At 42.2% G+C, this 20,861-nt stretch overlaps 1 protein-coding gene across 1 annotated transcript in view; it reads right to left on the minus strand.

Moving 5' to 3' along the window:
- Positions 1-2,274: 2,274 nt before the first annotated feature.
- Usp8 (ubiquitin specific peptidase 8) overlaps positions 2,275-20,861 on the minus strand; it is a 46,212-nt gene continuing 27,625 nt past the window's right edge. The window contains exons 8-19 of the mRNA XM_038331276.1: positions 18,971-19,133; positions 18,130-18,274; positions 17,638-17,861; positions 14,280-14,837; positions 12,936-13,016; positions 12,237-12,499; positions 10,557-10,757; positions 9,249-9,459; positions 6,921-7,157; positions 5,906-6,048; positions 3,289-3,421; positions 2,275-3,127 (exon numbers count right to left, since the gene is read on the minus strand). Coding sequence (XP_038187204.1) covers positions 2,942-3,127; positions 3,289-3,421; positions 5,906-6,048; positions 6,921-7,157; positions 9,249-9,459; positions 10,557-10,757; positions 12,237-12,499; positions 12,936-13,016; positions 14,280-14,837; positions 17,638-17,861; positions 18,130-18,274; positions 18,971-19,133 — 2,545 coding nt within the window. The 3' untranslated portion in view covers positions 2,275-2,941. The remainder of the gene's footprint in view (positions 3,128-3,288; positions 3,422-5,905; positions 6,049-6,920; positions 7,158-9,248; positions 9,460-10,556; positions 10,758-12,236; positions 12,500-12,935; positions 13,017-14,279; positions 14,838-17,637; positions 17,862-18,129; positions 18,275-18,970; positions 19,134-20,861) is intronic.

Here is a 20,861-nt window from a genome sequence, read left to right on the forward strand (position 1 = left end):
CCGCAGTGCAATGTGTTCTGTCATTAAACCCTTACAACCTGCTTACATCGCTGAGGTCTGTAAGTCTCACAGACAGCCTCTGTAAGACAAGTGAGCATAAGAAGACACAGTCCTTGCTCACTCAGGGCAGCATGGAATCCATGCACGGCCATCACAGGAGCCTAAGAACTATAGGTTCCAAAGGTCAATGTCTCATGCGGCGGGTTCCTATCACAATATATTTCATAAGTACCAAATTATTTTCCAAAAACTTTTATACTTATTTTGTATGGGTATGCACGTGGAAGTCAGAGGCTAACCTGTGGGAGTTCATTTTCTTTTCCACCATATGGGTCCTGAGGATTGAACTGGGGTCTGCACTGAGCCATCTATCCAGCCTAACACAAATAATTATTCACACACGTGAGTGTACAGTTGAGTGGTAGGATGTTTCCTCAGCGTGTATGAGGTTAACACACGGGAAAAGTTAAGTGCAAATCTGACCTGTAGGGCTGGAGACAGCCCAGCTGCTCTGAGTCCTCCCTGCTAGCAGAGGACCTGGGTTTAGTTCTTAGTGCCCATAGATACACATCTACACACAGGCAAAACACCAACACACAGAAAATAAAAATAAATCTTACAACTTGAAACCCATGCTCTAACCTTCCCCCTGTAAGCTAAATAATCACTTCCCAAAACACTTTTAGAATCTTTGTTTAGAAGAATTCCCAAAACGGCCAGCCTGGTCTACAAGAACTAGTTCCAGGATAGACACCAAAAGCTACAGAGAAACTCTGTCTTGAAAACATAAATAAATAAATAAATAAATAAATAAATAAATAAATAAATACATAAATAAATAAATAAATAAATAAATAAGAGAAAGAATTCCCAAACCAATATGGACTATTGTACCGCCCTTGGTTGCCTTCCAGAACTTGAAGGTTAAGACCCTGTTGCTGAGGACACCACATACTTTAGACACAGGACTTGGAGGAACCTAGCTGGAACTGATGGAAGCCTGCACTTGATGACCAGCTCCCACAGTATCCCAACATGTTATGTGCGCTGCCAAGGGAGGAAAGCAACCAACAGAGTCAGCTATGACACCTATAAAGCACATGGCCAGCGAGGCGAGTATCCCAACAGGTGCAACAGTGGCACTTATATCTTGGGGATGACCAGCAGCTGTCATGTAGTTTGTCTAAGTGGTCTAAGGGGAAGGATCTGTGCCTGATAAACCGAGTCAGATACCCATGACTGGTGAGGTGATGGGCCCTAGAGGAGAGTCTCCTACTACCAGTGTAACTCTCAACTTCTTTCTAAGTATCGATCCACAGGTAGTGTAGCTCGCATCCCCTCATCAAAGAAGCTTTTTACAGTGGATGGAGACTATCACAGAGGGTCCTTACTAATCAAAATGCAAAGTGCAGACAACAACTGACCAAGTGGCACTCGCCCCAAAAGATATATCTACAGCACGACCACTACATCTCAGCTCAGGGGCAACTGTTCCGAGAGAGCATCTTCTGTATACGACAAGGAAAGCGGCACCCACAAAATCTCAACAATGAGACTTGCACAGTAACACTACCAGCTGACATGCCAGCGTAGATGGGGCGATCTCACAAGGGCCTACCCCCAGATGAAGAGCTACAGGCAGCTGAGAGCTAAGAATGGAAGAATCAGTTTTCTCCAGGGATGAGAACCCTGGCACTCAACCCAATCTCAAGTGGTGAGCTCTAAACATGTGAGCAACACGAAATGGCCTCAGCAAGTTGTGTGTGTGTGAGAGAGGCATAAGAGATAATGAGTTTGAGAGATTAGGAAACTTGAGAGGAATTAAGAGGATGGGGTGGAATGATGTAAACATAGCACTGTAAGAAATCTTCAAAACCAAAACAAAAAACCCAACCAACCAAACAAGCGAACTTTATGTAGTTTTTGTTGCTGTCCCTGAGGAAGGTCAGGACTCTCGGAGGAAGGTGTGCTTCTTACTACAGCAGCTCACTCTGCCATAACTCTTCAGAGAAGACAGAGGTCTGGGGATTAGACCTAGAGTGGAATAGAGTCCTAACTCTATACAATAACTAAGGTAATAAAGTCTGTGTAAAAACACGTAAGAGGTAGGTGGACCTCTGAGTTTGAGGCCAGCTGGTGAGTTCCTGACAGCCAGAGCTACATAGTGAGATTCTGCTTCACAAAAAAAAAAAAAAAAAAAAAAAAAAAAAAAAAAAACCTGGATGTGGGGGAGAAAGAACACTTACAAGGTTTCAAATGTTTTCTTTTTTTCATTAAGATTTTAATGTAGATGTAAATGAATTTTTTAAAAAATTAAAGTTTCCTTTTTTTTTTTTAGAATAAAGATTTAGTGCACAAATACAGCCCAAAGCCAACAGAAAAATAGTTTTGCCCTGTCATTTTCCCAAGAAAGCACTGCAGCTATCTAGAAAAGGCCAAAAGAACAAAAAAAACCTCTCTTTCCCAGGCTTTCAGAGAAGGGCATATTAAACTATGTACAGCAATCTGATGTGCAAGAGTGCAATAAATATGTACACATACATTCCTATCTGCGTTAGGTCATTCTAGAGTACTCATAGTGGACCGAGCTGGGACTAGAAATGAGAAAAGGCTATAGCAGTGAATAGGAAATTGAGGGTTACAATGGTTTGATATCAATAGAATAATAAACATCTGGCTAATGGATTATTTTTAACTTTGGGGCAGACTAAAAAAGTTGTTTTGAAATAAATGATACATAGGGATGCTTACTGTGATACTTGTTAAATGTCAGTTATTTTTGCTTTTGATAAACAGCACTGACCTGATTATATGGTGCTAGTAATGCAGCCCCCAGGGTTCTGGAATTCCTCTACATAGCCAGTTTCAGCGCTCTGTTATCTTTGTAAGCATTAGATGTACCTCTGCGATTTGAAAACAATACACCATAACCTACACCTCTTTATGTGGCTACATCAGTTACGCGTGGTCCCAATGAAGTATAAAAGAGGATATAAGCCGCTGACGACTTCACAGAAGACACAGAGATATCAGAAACTTCATGATCATCAAACTTAAACCAGCGCTGCCTTGCTGCATTTTTACAATAGGCTGTGTAGTGGCCTCCGTCCAGTCCGCCATAGTGGTTCTGTGTCAAGCAAGACAAACAGAAACTGAATCATTACTTAGCACGAGTCAGTTATTTCCAGATCTTGGCTGTTCTCAGTCTCCTATGAGGAAAGAAAGTGCTGGAGCCTCCTGTTTTCTTAGTTTGTTTTAAAAACATCTTTAGTTCAATGAGATACTTACTGAAACAGAAAACAAGTTATATTTCTTCAAACTGTTCTTTGGACCAATAACATACTGGGACAAGTCAAGGTTTTCTAACGGGAAGTCCACGGATGTTTGCAGCTTCTGCTTCCACCTGCCATCATAGGAAAATCTGCAGAACAAGCATCACACGAGTCAGACTGACAGCAAAGACAAGCGCTAATTTTCACAATTTAGCATGGATTTCAAGGCAAGCTCTTAACTCTCACATCAACTGTGCCATCTTAGGGCCAGCAAGATGCTCAGTGGTGAAGTGTTTGCCATGTAAACCTCGCGACAACCTGGGCTCAATGCCTGGAATCCATGTAAGGGTGGAAGGAGAGACAGGATTCCACAAAGCTGTCCTCTGCGTGTGTGGCATGACAAGTGTCTGCCTGTACACACAATACATATGACAAAATTAATAAGGCCTCTGTTTAGTAATGGAAAGACCGATGAAGACAAGTTTCACTTCTGTTTCACAGAGGAGATATAGACAGCACATAGTAAATGATGTGCCCAGTGGATAATGAGGATGGAGAGGCAGCTCCACAATCAGGTCTATTCCTGGGCCAGCTACAACACTAACCAGAAAGGCAGGAAGGAGGAGCTGCAGGAGAGCAACTCTAGACTTATGCCTGTACTCGGGGAAACCTGTGTTCAGCTCCTTCCAGCCTTCTGTGTAACTGCCTATGTCACAGTTGCTATTATTCACAGTGTCAAGGGTCAGGCCCACAGCATTCTATGTGCAAAAAGAACTCCCACAATGAACTGCTTCTCAACAACTCATCTACACTGTCGCTTTAGAACCTTCAGTACTAGAACTTTTTTTTTTTTTTTTTCTCTGTGTAAGAGCTCTGGCTTTCCTGGAACTCGATTTATGGAGCAGGCTGACCTTGAACTCACAGAGATCCAACTGCTTCTGCAGGTGCTGGGACTAAAGGAATACATAAGCATGCCCAGACAGTTCTAGAACTTTTAACAGAATAAATCTATACTCACTTAAGGGCAGTGGTGGGGCACGCCTTTAATCCTAGCACTCTGGAGGCAGAGGCAGGTGGATCTTTGTGAGTTCGAGGCCAGCCTGGTCTACAAGAGCTAGCTCCAGGACAGGATCCAAAGCCACAGAGAAACCCTGTCTCAAAACAAAACAATCACATTTATATTGCCACAGTGCTCCAAGTAACAGCTGACACACTTGTCAAAACTATAAACTACAGAAAACTGAACATTTCAATGTTGAAATTGACATAAGCAATTGGCCTATTAATCTCCAATAACCCAATAAAAATCCTTGCTTCAAAACAAAATGTTTCACAACAAAGATAGAACTTTAGGGATTTTTTTTATGATGCCAATTGAGGTTAGGTGTGGTGTGTGCACCTGTAACAGCACTAGGGAAGGAAGGCTGAGTCATGGCTGTCCTGAGTGTGGAAAGCGCACCTTCCTAGTGGACTATAGAGAATGAGGTTAGTGGTGCTGCAGCGCTCACTGCTGGGCTCTGCTGTGCTCGACCCTGTCCTTCCACTTGCTTAGACTTGAGACAAGAATGCATTTGCTTAGCACAGGTAACATTCAAATATTTTAGTCTTTAAAAATTGTGGCTTCTTACCAGGTGGCTTCTTACCATGGGGAGGCAGAGGCAGGTAGATCTCTGTGTTTGAGGCCAACCTGGTCTACAGAGTGAGTTCCAGGACAGCCAGGGCAACACAGAAACCCTGTCTCAGGAAAAAACAAAACAAAATCATGACCTCTTTTTTCCCCCACTTAAAAATTTATTTTGGGCTGGTGAGATAGGTCAGCAGTCACATGCAGTCCCTACCTGAGCTTGCTCTTTAGATCCCAGAATGCACCAGCTGACTTCCAACAGCTGTCCTCTAACCTCTACATGAGTGAGCTAAGGCACCCATACCCTGCACTCAAACACTTTTTTTTAAAAGCATGATTTTAAATTTTACTTTTTTTTTTTGATACAAGGTCTCAGAAAGTCCAGGCTAGCTTTGAACTCTTGGTTATCCTGTTTCCATTTCCCAAAAGCCAAAATTACAGGTCTGTACTACCATGTTACACATATTTAAGTTGTTATAGTTTATAATTTGGATGTTAGTTAAAAAATATTTTATCATTTTATGTGTATGGATGCTTTGCCTGCATTTATGTCTGTTCACTATGTGTGTATCTGGTGCTCATAGATGCCAGAAGAAGGCGTTAGATCCCCTGGAACTGGAGTTATTGGCAGTTGTGAGCTGCCATATGGGTGCTGAGAATTTAACATGGATCCTCTGGAAGAGCAGCCAGTGCTCTTCACCACTGAACCATCTCTCCAGCACCTGAATGTTAATTTTTATCTGCTAATCTGTTTTGGAATTACACTGTGTAACATTTCACTTGATATGACTTAAAATTTTGTTATCTGAAATGCAATAACTTAGTTCCATTAACAGAATCACATGGAATGACATAAAATGACAGATACTGTTACTCTGCTGTCATGTATGCCAGTAACTGTTGCTGGAGAATCCTCATTAGGTTTCCTTGAAAGACAATACAGAACGTGCAAATTACATAGACATTAGAGCTCCTCCATTAGCTGCTAGTGCGCACGCAGAGGCTTTACCGTTTCAGGTGCACCAACAGCACAGGTGGCAATTTCCAGATCTCTATCTTCTTTAGAGAGTCCCGCCGAGCTCGGCAATGGCTGCAGTAGAATCTGTTGTTATCTGTGAGTTTTTCTTCTTTGGAAAATAATCTAAGGCAGTCCTAGTGGAAAAAAAAAATCACACGTGAATACTCAGTGATTCACTTCCTCATAGAGTGCCAGGAGCCCCTCTGCAGTAAGAGTGCTACAGACACAGGGACACCTCGATAAGATGGAGCAAGTGTCTGTGATAAGGAGGGGTCAGCACAGCACACACAAGAACCTCTATCCTGGGTCTGGTGGATCATGGTGGACTTATTGGAGGAAGTGAAGACTGGAGGTATCAATACAAGCCATTCTATTAGTTACACTGCTGTCATATAGAAACAATACATCTGATCACCAGGTAAAGTACACAGAAAAAGTAGATCTAAGTTAATGTCGAATGCAACTTCCCAAGTTAGCTTTCAAAACTCCCGAAAAATACACACTTTTCCGGATGGGGGTTTGGCTGACTGATGAAGAGCTTCTCCAGCACGCACAAGGCTCTGCATTCAATCTGTCAACAAACTTCTGGCTGCACCTGGTTACCTGCCTATACCCCTCCTCCCCCCAGCACTGTAGAATCAGAGAAAGAATAGCTCAGGTTCAAGGCCAGTCCCATCTCAAAAAGTTAAGGGCTACAGGCTGGAGAAATGGTTCAGCAGTTAAGAGAACTTGCTCTTGCTGAGGACCTGGGTTTAATTCCCAACACCCACATGGCAGTTCACATCCTCCTACTTCAGGGAATCTAACATCCACTCTGGCCTCTGTGGGCATTGCATGTAGTTGGTGCACAGATACATACCAGCCAAAGACCCATCACATAAAATAGTAAGGTAATAATAAAAATTCCAAGGGCTAGGATGTAGCTCAACTATCAGGATGAGGCACAGTTCTATGGACACAGAAATAACACTGGTATCAACACATGCTCTCTTCATCTTAAACGTACCTGTAATGTGCATTTACTTGTGGATGCTAGCGGCAATGACAAATACATGAAAGCCTCAAATGTCCGCGACTTTCTGAGGCAGGTGAGGCACTGCACTGTGGACTTGAACTGGCCCTGGAAGAGCGCAACGATGACGGACTCGTTGAGCTGCTTGTGTTTCTGCCAGGCGAGTTCTGCCGCCTTAAAGTCATCGAGGTGATCATTGCTCTCTTCCTTGTGCCTCTTCCGATTGTCAGCCTAGGAACGAGAACAACTCATTTCCCTTAGTACCTAAGAGTTTGGTGTTGATGGTTAAATATGAAACTCAAGAAATAACACTAACATTTTACACATTTAGCCACACTGAGAAGTTCTGGTCTCAGTAAGTACTACAAGACAATTAATTCTACCAACCAAATCCCACTTTACTGAAAGGGTGTGCCTTGAACTTCTAGTCTGTTCTGTGTGGAGACAGGGTCTCACGATGCTGCTTTAGCTGTCCTAGAATTCTGTTATGCAGACCAAACTGGCTTGAACTCAGAGATCCGCCTGCCTCTGCCTCCCAAGTATTAGGATTAAAGATGTGTGCCACCACGCCTGGCCTTTATTACAACTTCTGGATATATTTTTATTTGAAGTATGTAGGAGGTCTGAAATCTACTTCTGTCAATGCTGAAGGCTGAGTTCTGCTCCAAGAGTAGGCGCTATCTTGCAGGGTCAGTGAAGAATGAACAACTGCTGCGTGCCCAGCCCTAAGTGGAACACACGCATCACCACGGAAGAGGTTCACGAGGAACAGCAGAAGGAAGAGGAGAGAAGTGTGCATGGTACTTAAACCAACAGCAGCTCTGACTGCACAGATCAGATCTGAGCAAGAGTAGGCCAGTACCGTGGAAGGGAAAGGTGCTCCTGTGTCCCACGACCCCCTGAGGATTTATAATGACTGACTGATGAAGGACATACTACCGATAAGGTACACATGCTCCAGTAAACAAACCTTGTGCGTTCTTCTGTGAGTGTCACTAATGAAACTCACTGGGTTATAGGGGAAAAGATATGAAGAGAGGAAAGCAATTAGCCAGAGTTGGAGGCGGGCAAGAGAGAGTAAGGGGGCACAGAAATGCTTGAAATATGTCCATGTATTTATAATATAAGCTGATAGCGTTTTAAGTCAATGACATTTTTTAATATTCTACTGTTACTATTGAGGGTGCATGTGTGTTTGATATGTGTACGGGCACATGTGTCAAGGTGCATGAGGGGGTCAGAGGACAGTTCTGTGAAGCTGGGTCTCTTTTGCTTCCTTTACTTTTGTTTTGAGGAGCAAACTGAGGCCACCAGACTTGGCTTTGCCAGCACTCTTACACAAGGCTGAGCCATCTTGCTAGCCCCAAAGCATTGAACTGAAAGAAGACGTTTCATGTAACTAGGCATTAAGGTTAAAATTCAACAGGTGCAATTTCACAGTTAGAGGCTCATGAATTTACCTACACCTGACCCCTTGAGACAATATAGGTAGCCCAGGCTGTCCCTGAAGTAACCATCTTCCTCCCTCAGTCTCCTGAGTGCTGGACTTAGGTGTGAGCCACCACAATAGCTTGAATTTTTCTACTCATGTTAGTTGAGAACTACAAGCTCAAAGGCTTTTCTGAAGAAGCAGGTGACCCTTGGAGCCAAGAGAAGCTGTGCACAGACGGAGGCGGTCCTTATGTCAGATACTGCTTAACGAGAGCTACTCACCTGCACCGCCTGGTGACATGAGCAATTCTTATTTTGGAAGATAAGTCTTAGAACATCGGAGTATAACACACACACACAACACATAAATATGTACTAATATATAAAGGACAAGATGTTCAGACTACAGTTAAGAAAACCAGGACTTTGCTTTCATAAGCATGAGGGTGACAAGAACACCTCCAATAGCTACTTTACCACTTGTAAATTGTTCAGTACTTCCTATTAGTACTTGAGTAAATGACCATACACTACTTTTCAAATCCAGGTTGCACAATCCTAATCTAAGAATCCAAAACACATGGCATACTGCCACAAGTAGAAAATTATACTCCATGAGAAAAATATCATTAAAAAATAATTATTCAAAAAGTATTGTAAAAAATTTAGTTCAGGAAACACATATATAGAAAATAAAAATAAGTTTTATGTTGAGACCAGGGTTCCAGTCCCAACATGCCTCATTCTATAAATGCAAACATTCAGTTTTTTTCTGGGGAACTCAGCAGACATGCTTAGCACGGACCCTGTCTAGGAAGGACCACTGGTGAATGGGGATTTGAACTGCTACGAGGACGGAAGCAAGCGGAGCTGCAGACAGCCAATCCTTACCTTATTTAGATCCTCATGGAGGCCATCCATGAGGAACAGAAGCAGTTCCTGGGAATCTTGCTGGCTGGATCCTGCAAACTGGTCGTTAATCTTCCCAATGGTGACCTTAAAGTCTTTTGGACTGATGTATCTGTACTGTCCTGTCCACAGCGCTTTCATGATTATACCAAACTCTTCTGCCACTTCACCCTTATGCCCCAGCACATTCGACCTGTGCAAATGAAGTCACCAAAGATAAATAAAGGAAAAGATTTTAAGTTATAGTGGGTTCTTGATATCAGCACAAAATTACACGCATAACACAGAAAGGAATCACTCACCTGCAGGATCAAACACGTCTGAACCTGACTTTGCCGTGGTCCTCCAAATCCTTTCCTTATCCTGGCTGCAAGCCCTGCTCCTCACACTCATCAACAGGCTGCAGTCAAAGATGGAAGCTGTAACCCTGACAGTGTCTGCCATCTTGTTTGTCCTTTATGACCAGACCTGAGATAACTATCCAGTTTCTTGCAGATAAAGATAATTTTCTTTTACTAACTTAACTCCTCTGAAGCTGAGTGGCAAGTGCTACAGTCTGAGTACGTCCTTTCAAAATTTAGTATTGCACATAGACTAGGAATAGGCCCTTGTGGGGCTAGAGAGTGTTAGTTAAGAGGAACTGTTGCTCTTGCAGAAGACCAGGTTTGATTCCTAGGAGCCAGATGGTGGCTCACAATTACCCATAACTCTAGTCCCAGGGGATCTGGTGTTCTCTTCTGGACTCCTCAGACACCTACACCTGCATGTGCACATACTTCTAAAGACACGTGCATAAATGCACAGTTAAAAAGAAAAAAAAAATAGGGCTCTGAGAGGTGACAGGCAAGAACATGACCTAGTGATTGGGACTGGGTTTGCCGAAAAAGGGCATAATGAAGGGGCTTTCCCGGTGCCCTTCCACCTTCTACTACACTGGAACAGCACAATGCTCATCTCGGATTTTCAATCTCTAGACCTATGAGTAAGTAAGCTCAGAAGGTAAAGGTTCCCACCATGTGAGCTGACAACCTGACTTGATCCTGGAACCTACACTAGAGGGAATCAATTCCTGAAAGTTGTCCTCTGACCTCCACATGTGTACCCTAGTTTGTGCATATTCATTCAGATACACAAAAAGAATTTTAAAATTGAAATTCTTTTATTAAAAAGAAAAAAGATTACCTAGTCTTGGGTTCTTTGTTATAGCAGTACAAAACAGAGTACGGCAAATAGAAATTACGGTTGGATTCCCATTTCAACAGTGTACTGCAGCAGCGAAAGTTCCTTTACCTGTTGATGTCATCCTGGTAGCAGTTCCGGTTGAAATAATCAGCCAAATGTGGAGCATTACACAGGCACTGCAATATTGAGTTCATGTAACAAGTATTTCCCAGATTACGAAGTCCAGTAAGAGCTGGTCCAGATCCTCCAAAAACAGGATTGAGGTTCCGAATCTGAGAAGCAGAAAGTCTTGAGATCTCAGCCTTAGGCCTAAGGAAGAAAGAACAAGATGCCTTATGCAGAGCATCTCAGCCGGAGTCCACACTGAAGGTGGCAGTTTACGATCCACACACTAACCTGCTGTGTTCTCTAAGACATTTAGCTAACTCTATGTTCCAGGATCCTCCCATGACATACGTGCCTACGACTTCTCTTGTGAGAGTGCCTGGATCCTGAGTGACCTGGGAGAGGTCCTCTAGCTAGTCCTGAGTTACTTTCCAACGGGGGAAAGCTCTTTCAGACTTCAACTAGCCCAGAGAGGTTAGCATTATGAAATACTCTTAACTAGAACACTAGAGAATAAAGTACAATAAAATCTTATGTACTTATAAATTATATATTAATTACAGAAGGACAAATATGTAGTATGTTCTCTCATATATAGATCACAGCTGCTAAACATTAAATAGTATATTTAAGTGGCAATAAAGGTAGCAGAAAGAAACCCACTAGAAAAGAAAAAAGAAACTAAGAAAATGAGGTTGGGGAGAGCAACAGAACACATGAAACATGAAAGGATTGCTGGAGGCAGAAGGAAGCAGAGGGGGCTGGAGAGATAGCTCAGTGTGATTATGAGCACGGCTGCTCTTCCAGTAGATCTGGGTTTGATTCTCAGCACCCACATGGTGAATCACAATCATCTCTAACTCCTAGTTTGGGAGACCTGATGCCCTCTTCTGGTCTCCAAGGACATTGGGCATATACATGGTACACAGACATACATGTCACAAAACACCCCACACATAAAAATAAATATTAAAAAAATAAAGCAGATATTTACACTTGTCTAAATAAAATTATACATAAGATGAAAGTATATGCTAATCATAAAACAGTCCTCAAATGAGGCAGAGATCTTCTGGGTACCCAACTATGCCTCCAGCCACTAAGTCACACATGGATGGCCATACTTAATTCAAAGTTAAAGCCATTCTCGACCGAAAAAGGCATCTGCTGGGCTGGAGATGCCCCTGGGTCCTGCGCATGTGTCCAGAGCGCTGTAGTAAAGGGAACCTGGCTAATGGATGGTCCATTGTCTGGCTGATCCCCACACTGTGTTCCCTACCCATGAGGGGAATATGGAAGAACACACCAAACTATCCCAATTTTCCCTACATGATCTTTCTCTGTTCCTGTATTTTTTAAAAAAAAAAAAAATACATGAACTATATATAGATAGCTTCAAACATTGCCAAATTAATGAACTTTAATAACATTATGATGTAAAGATTTCTAACATCTGAATTGTATAAATTCCAAAAGCTCTTTCAAATAGGTCTCTCTCTGGCAAAATGAAGTCTCAGAAAACTGATTAACTACTTCCTTGGGATGCAGCATTTGGGGGAAAGCTGAGGACATCTCATTGTTTCTTATTTTTTGTTCTATCATAACAACAGAACCCTGAGACTGTAACACTTAGGTGGTGACATGGAGACAGCATTGTCTAGTTCTAGAACTGGGAGAACTTACTTGTTTTCCCGGTTGACTGCTGGGGTCACAGCTGGCCTCCTCTTTTCCTCCTCCTGCAGGGCCTGAGTGATGTCCGGGGAGGAGTAGGAGCGCTTCAGTTTGGATGGCTCCCTGTCCCGCTCAGCTGGGGTCTGGGGCTTGACTTTGTGAGTAGGAGGGGTGGAAGGCGGAGCAGATGAAGGGGCCATTTCAGGTGGGTACATGTGAACCGTGTTGGTAGGTGAATGATAGTAACGAAAGGTTCCAGTGATTGGATCAAGAAACTTGGAAAAGAAAAATGAAAATAATAATAAAAAATAAGATAAGCACCGAAGTCATTAGAGCGCCACCCTCACTGCAGCATTTACTTTTGGATTAAAATGAGTTTGTGCTGAGGATTAAAGCTGGGGCCTTTAATTTTCTAAGCACAAACTCGATCAATTACTTTAGTCCCTAAACTAATTTGAATAAGAATAGCAATCACTTTGTAAACTTCCAAAGAAATTTAGGCTTGCTTTTATGGAATACTGTATTTCAAAATTCTACTGTCAGGTGCTCATATGTGACAGCCAGCACCCAAGGATGAGCATTAGGAGTTCTCTCCTTGCAGCAGTTGGGGGAAGAGCTCGTGTTCTCTATAACAAAGCAGAACTGACAACTAGAGCATAGTACTTTTTAAAACAAAGTAACTTGTATTTCAGTTTAGAACTCTGGCTTTACCTTGGCCCAGCCGGAAGGCAGCCCTGGTACAATTCTCCCCATTTCTTCACTTCGCGCTCTTGTCAAAGGTTCTCGTTGAGCCTGGTTTGAAAAACAATAATCTGACTTTCCAATTAAAAGTTTCCATTCACAAACTACACTGAAGAATCAAAAAAACAAAAACCCCAAAAAACAAACAAAAACCAGTCTTGACTGCCTTTCATATTTTTAAAGGCAGAGTCAAGATGAAGGCAGTTTTGTTTTTCTCAAAGTCTATCATGCCAAGGGTTAGAGGAGTATGAAATCAAAGAAAAACTGAAGTAACATTTCTAGAACTTTCCAAAGGAAGCCAAGAGGTCATCAGGAAGCAAGGACCGTGACTCCAGCTGCTGGCTAGGAGGGAGAAGAGGACAGGTAATTAATCTACACTACACTGAGAGGCTGGAGAAGCCTCTTCAGGACATTGGTGCACCGAGAGCTGTGTGATTCTTCTGCCACACACCAACTTCGACAACTCTGACAGAACTGTTACTTTGCAATGATTGCACTGAGTGTGCACGTGAGCCTGGTGGTGAGTGCATTATAGGGTGGGGAGGTGGCTCTCGGTGGTAGTGGGGAGAAAGAGCAGTGGAGCCAAATAAGGAAACCTACCAGATGATTACCTCATGGCTTATTCTAAACCATCTTCCCTCTTAACATAGCTTCTTTTATATCCATTTTACAAAAATAATAAAGCGTTCTATATAAATACATATAGGTCAATACACTGAAGTAACAACCTCCATTGACTACAGACACTTCTAACTTTAGAAACATTTTTGTTTGTAAGACTTCCTTGAGTTCCTCATCTGAGCTGAGCGGTGGTGGTGCACGCCTTTAATACCAGCACTCGGAGGCAGAGGCAGGAGGATTTTTTCTTTTTTTCTTTTTTTGAGGCAGGTGGATTTCTGTGAGTTATGGTCTACAGAGAGTTCCAGGACACGCTCCAAAGCTATGCCACCACCACCCGGCTGACTACACATTCTAAGTAGACAAAAACTAACTTAACTTTTGGCACCTTTTCTGTCATGAGATTGTATTTCATCCTAGTACTTTTGATGGTTATACACCAACACAGAAACGAATATAGCTAACTCTAGCAGTAACTAAATAGGTACGGCATTTTACCAACAACAACAAAAAAATTCTATTGCCAACCAGTCATTTAATGTACATCACCACAGGTCTCAAAAGAGTGCAGGGAAGCAAATACCAATGGCTCAGAACAGTCTCTCACCCTCTAGAGCACTATGCAGAATGCCTGCCCTGTCTGTGGAAGGCCACTGTACCCCCATCATAAACACATTTACCTTCGGTTTTACCTACCTTGCTTGCACTCAGCTCTCCTAACACAGATGCAGGGGACACATCTGGTGGCCTCTTCTGCACTCCTGATGTGGGACACCTTTTACCTTCTACAGACATCTTGGCATCAGAAGCCTCGTGTTCACTTTTACTCTGTCTTTTCGTCCCTGTGGCTTCCTGGCCCCTGTCTGCTGAGGGCTCTTTTTCTTCCATCTTGGTCTGTTTGCTGTCTCTCTTCTCCAGCTCGTCCTTTGCTTTGGGTTGGTTCTCACTGATGTCATGTTCTTCCAAGTCCTGTGTCTTTCCAGCTTTGCGCTCTTGTTCCTCCCTCCTCAGCTTCTCTTTCTGCTCCTGCTGCTGCCTCTCCCAAAGTTCCCTCTCCTGCTTGTTTTTCTCCATGAGAAGGGCGGTTTCTTCATGGATACGGGCTTTCTCTTCATCTGTTAACATGGCAGTCGGAGGAGGAAATACTGGCTTGGTGGAACGATCAGGAAGAACTCTTCCACTCTGATCTGTATTCTCAGATTTTATTCTATGATCTTCAGGCAATTTCACTGCTGGTTTTTTCGTACGATCAACCTTAGAGAAACAGAAACAGAACAAAGCATGCTTTTTGTGTCTTGATTTTGAGGCAAGGTCTTGCACATAGGTCAAGTTGGCTTCAAACCCACAATTCTCCTACCTCAGCAAATATAAGAGTGTTATTTCAGTTTTAGTTTGCAATGAGTATTCTGTGCTCAGAAGAGTTATATATGTCTTAATGCTCAACTATAGTACCTAGACCTCACAGAGGAGATTGACGCTCCATTCCTACACACCCAACTACCTCTGCCTATCTCCACATAAGTAGCCAATAATACCTCACACACAACATGGCCAAAAATAAATGTATGATGCCCACAAACATGGAGCTTCCCTTCACTCTCCAAACAGCTGTAAAAGCAGTCAGCTGCTAGTTTTAGGCCATGTTCTTCCCACAGTTTTCTGCAGCCTGGTGAAATTGCACATGGCTGTATAACCATCTCTGCGACTACCCAGAAGCCTATACCAAGACCATTCTCTCTCCAGAACTTCAGCACAGCCTCCCACTGCCTGCTCGCCTGTTTCCCTCCATTTCTAGTTACTTCCCTACACTGTGATGAGAGTGATCATTTCACAATTATGTGTGCATATAGTGTGATGTGTGGGCACTTCGCATAGGCCCAGCACACGTGTGACAGTTGAAGGACAACTCTGTGGAGTTGGTTCTTCCCTCCACCCTTATGGAACCCTTTCCAGGGATCAAACTCAAGTTCAGGTTTATGTGTTCAGTGCCTTTATCTGCCCAGCCAGTCATCTGCCCAAGTAAAGTTTTTCAAAGAAATCTGACCATGTTTGCTGTGAAACAGTGGTCTTGTACTTTGCAAGATTTGTCACTTGTATTGGTTTAATAAAACACTGATTGGCCAGTAGCCAGGCAGGAAGTATAGGTGGGGTGACCAGAACACTAGAATGGGACGAGGAAAGGCTCAGGCTACAGCCGTGATCCAGATGCAGAGGAAGCAAGATGAGAACGCCTCACTGATGAAAGGTGTCAAGCCACATGGCTAGCACAGACAAGAATTATGAGTTAAGATGTAAAAGTTAGTTAATAAGAAAACTGAACTAATAGGCCAACCAGTTTATACTTAATGTAGTCCTCTATGTGTTTCTTTGGGACTGAACGGCTGCAGGATGGGAGGGACAGAAACCTCTGTCAACAGATGTATCTCTTGTTTAATAAAAACCTACTTTACAGTGTTATTCATTGTACTTAGGCTGTAGTATACACACATACACTCAAGCACAAAATGAATAAATAAAATAAACATTTTACCATGGCCTGTCTACTTTTCTTTTCTTTTTTTGTTTGTTTTGTTTTTGAGACAGGGTTTCTCTGTGCAAATGTCCTGGAACTCACTTTGTAGACCAGGCTGGCCTCGAACACACAAAGATCTGCCTGCCAAGTGCTGGGAATAAATGTGTGCACCACCACTGCCTGGCCTACTTTCCATTCTTTAATATAAAAACATTTTGTTTAGTGTGTGTGCATGCTGCACATGAGTGTGAGTGCAGAGTCGAGTGTAGTCAAGACAACGCTGAGAGGTTGGATCTCCTACGCCATCTTGTAAGATCCAGAGGCTGACCTCACGGCACTAGGTCTGTACGGAAGTGCCACCATCTCACTAGCCCTCCTTTTCACCTTACTGGTCTATTTTTTAAATGGTATTATTAATTTTATGTAATTATTTAATTTTTGAGGGGGTGTCAGAGGGTAATCTGTGGGAGTTGGTTCTCTCCTTCTACTACATGGGTCCCAGGGATCAGACTCAGTCATCTTTAGCTGCTGAGCCATCTTGTTGATCTCCATCTTTACTCTCTGAGATGGGCCTTTCACTGAACCTGGAGCTCACCGATCAGGGTGGGATTCCAGGTGTGTGATGCTGCACGTGGCTTTGCTGTGGGCACTGGGCTCCGGACTCAGGCTCTCACGCTGCACAGCAGGTGCTTCACCAGCTGAGCTCTCCACAGCCCTACTCCTGGAATGTAGGTGTTAAGACCTGCTTTGGCTGCTCTAACAACCTTCAGGAGATTCTAGTTGTTCTGGAAATAGCTCTGTAGACCAGGCTGGCCTTGAACACACAGAGATCCGCCTGCCTCTGCCTTCCGAATTTTGGGATTAAAGGCCACTACCTCAGGCTTAAATAACTATTGTTAACATTTCAAACTGCAATGAAATGGAACTAAAATGATACTTTAAAACCAAAATACTGACAACTCACATTTCTCATATGCAAAAGCAGGCAAATTACCCTTCATAATGACAGGTTCACACACCAAAATGATGGGTTCCACGCAGAAATGTTTTGTTTGAAAAATATGTTCCTGCCTAAGCATGCAGGGGAACTCTCCTCGGCATTACTCTCTCAATGGTGCTGCGCTGCAGCTATCAGAAGGAATGCAGAGAGGACATAAACTCTGGTGACGTGTGGGCTACGTGTGGACTGCAGACCATCTGTAAGAGGGACTATTTGCTAGCTTCGTCAGGATCGTTGTGCTGGTCAGATCACTGTAGTGTAACCAGCTGAGCTCTTCAGCTCACTTCTGAAAGCAAGCCTTTGCTACAGGGTGTAGGAAATGGCCACCAGCTGATCGGAAATCTTGTAAGTGATCTAATAAAGCCATGGCAACGGGGATGGATTATAAAAACTTTTAGGAAAAATAAAGGTGACAAGATGTACAGATCCTTCTGATATTTCCCAAGGTGTCACAGGTTACAGATAAAACCCTGTATGTTATGTGTCAATATGGTATCAAAACAAAAAATAATAAAGTTAGTTGAAAGAAAAAAAAAGCATACCTGTGGGACAGTCTTTGTAGCAGGCACGGGCTGAATTATGGGTGAAGCTTCGGCTTTGGGAGCGGCACTGGGTCTGGCGAGAGCTGACAAGTTCTGTGGTCTGGGTTTTTCATCTTGACCAGTCACCAATTCTGCATTTTCATCTACTTCTATAGTTAAAGGAGACATCTGGGCAGGAAATTTGGGAGGAACTGGTTCTTCCAGTGAGGGATAAGTAAAATCCACTAAAATCCCCAAAAGAAAAATGCATCGTTTTTAAGAACAGCAAACTCCAACACAATATTTGTGTTATACATGTTCTTTGTGATAGCTAAATGTGAATGAAATGACAACCCCTACAGTCTTAAACATGAATCCCTAGTCTGTACTATTTTGCCTGAAAACAAACTAGTATTTAACAGGACAAAGGCATATACAATCAAGGTTACCCTGAACATATAAATGTTTTATTCTGTACTGAAACAATTTTAAAGAAATTTTTCACATACATACATGAGACAGACACCTCTTCAGTTTTGCTTCGAGGGGGTGGAGTGACCTTAGCATTTGTTGTATACTGCGGATAGCAAAGGAGCCAGTTTTCATAGCCCCCCTCTAACACCAGAGGCTCATGGCGCAGGACAGTTTTACTTTCCCACTACAAAATAAAGACAATATTTTTAAGATGGTAGCAGTCTCTTGGCAGCAAAAATCACAACCCACAACAAACAAAATGTAGAACTACTGCAAAATGAAAACAAAGAATAATTAAATTCAAACTCCAACTTTAAATGAAGTATTAGGTATAAATCAACACAAGTTTTAAGAACCAAGAAGCAACCTGATCTTAGAAGGAAAGTAATAAAACAAATCCAATTCAAAACTACATAAAACCTGACCACCCAGAGACACTCCCTAACATTCTGGAGTTAGGTCCTAGTCTCCACGTACACACACTTTTCAAAATGCATTTTTATAAGATGATGAAACTCTTAATTTGCAGCTTTTTCTTTTACATGTTGTATCATTTATAATGATTGTATCATTTATAATGATTATTACTCTGTGTGTGTGTGTGTGTATGTATAGATACCCCCAATGCTGGAATAAACACCAAAGATAAGCACACATCCCAACTCCCTTAATAAAATTTCCAAAATTGGAGTAGCTGAGTCCTGGCTCAAGAACACCTTATGACTTTCAATATTAAATGTTCACCTCTAAGGTGGTTACTGAATACAACTTCCTAGGCGAACAGCTGGTTTAAAAGTCTAGCGGAGTCAGTCAAAACCAGTCTCCACAACTACCCAACAATCAGACAGAGCTTGTCAAAGTAGCAAGGGGAGCTGCCAACCTTGAAAAGTGCGTCTTTCAGACTCCTCAGCGTGGTTCCAAGCTGCAAATCTTTTGCTGAACTAAACCAGTCGAGCAGTACCACATAGTCCACACTTCCCCTCTTTTTCCAAGTGTCTTTAGAATCATCTGAGAGGTTTGCTTCAATCCAACTGGCAGTGACTCTGAAATGAATGAACATTTGTACTGAGGCAAAGTGGAGAAATGAGCCTTGTACTCTGCCACACCAGTACAAACTTTACTCCACCCCTTCGTTACTGCATGTTAGTTTAATAATTATTAGGGAGGGAAAGAAACAGACTTAATTCTGACCACTTTTAAAAAAAATGGAGAGGGAACACAAAACTGAAACAGGAAATCATTCAGACAACTTCCTTCGCCAAATCACCTTAGCAACATTACTCATATTTAAGCTCACTTCTTCCTATACATATAATAGCGAAACACCGAGATTTAACTTAATTAGAAGCACACACAGCTGACAGTGTCAGGTTCTGCTCTGTTTGCTTCGGATCTTACTGAATCCTCACAGCAGTGCAGCAGGAGACATTACTGCCACCTTCACAGCTGAGAAATCAAGCATATTACAGCTCAAGTCTACGCTTACATCCTTCCATCAGCACGTTCTCCACTACCCAGGAGAGTGTCTGCTACCCCTTTGCTCATGTGGAAGCTCACACACGTCCTGCACATGGACCGTGACACAGCCCCAATCCTCTTACTGCTTCCTTCTCTTCTTTAACCGCTTGCCCTCTGCGCATCCACACCAGTCACTGACCTTTGATTCTTGACTCATTCAGTGATCCTGCCTAGGGGCTCCTATTCTTGCTGTATTCTCTGTTTGCTCCCCATGCCTGACCTCAGAATGTGCACCACCATTTCCCCTACATATTTAACACTTGTTAAGAACCTTTCTTCGAGTCTTCCTGGAACTAAATTTTAGGGTCTACTCCAAGACAGACAGACACACCCACACATCCCAATATATACCCACCCACCACACTTTACTTATTAACATAAAGAACATTATATTTTTAATTTTTATTGTTTTTCTTATCTTAACTGCTTATTTAATTAAACCTTTACAAAGACAACAACTTCTATCTATTCACTGATTAAGCCTCATCACTGAGAAGCCTAGTAACCAGCGTACCTCTCAGTAAATATTTGCTGAATGACAGAATAAGAGACCCATTCCTTTGGTAAAAGGTGCCGGTGCTTAGAAACCATTCAGCATTTAGCAGGCATTTCAGAATTTAACTGACAATACTAGCAAGCTAAGTGGGACTGGTGAAACCTTTATCCACAAATAAAACAAAATGGTGGACTAAGAATTAAACAAAACAAACCTCTTCCTAAGTAATAACACTGGTTATGTTATCTACTGGGAAGTGAAGAGGAGCTACTATAAAATACCATCTCCTAGCTGTCCTTATAGAGACAGATCAAAATGTACGGCCTAAAAAAAAGAATGGAAACAAATGGAATGAGACGTTTTTAAGGGGCATTTATTTGCTTACACATTTCTTTTAGGATTGGCATTCTAGTGAACACATATTGGGAAATAACATAATCAACAAGCGTTTCCTAAATTTAAGTTTCTCATGTATTATCTTCATAATTTGTTCTATAATTTAATTTAAAATATAATTTAATAATAAAAAATAATTATATTGTTTATTTTAATAAATTCACATGTCCCTGTATAAATGGAAAAAGCACTATCAAATCCAATATATAATGGGCAAGTCTAGAAATAACAAGGGTAAGTAAATTATACTGTCACACAAAGGGACACAAGGAGCGATGAGAATGAACACAGTGCACTACACACAGTAATGGAGATGACTATCAAAGTACAGGTTGAATGGAAGAACACAGTCATTTACACA

The sequence above is a fragment of the Arvicola amphibius genome, chromosome 5 (genome assembly GCF_903992535.2).
Source record: "Arvicola amphibius chromosome 5, mArvAmp1.2, whole genome shotgun sequence".
Classification (NCBI taxonomy): Eukaryota; Metazoa; Chordata; class Mammalia; order Rodentia; family Cricetidae; genus Arvicola; species Arvicola amphibius.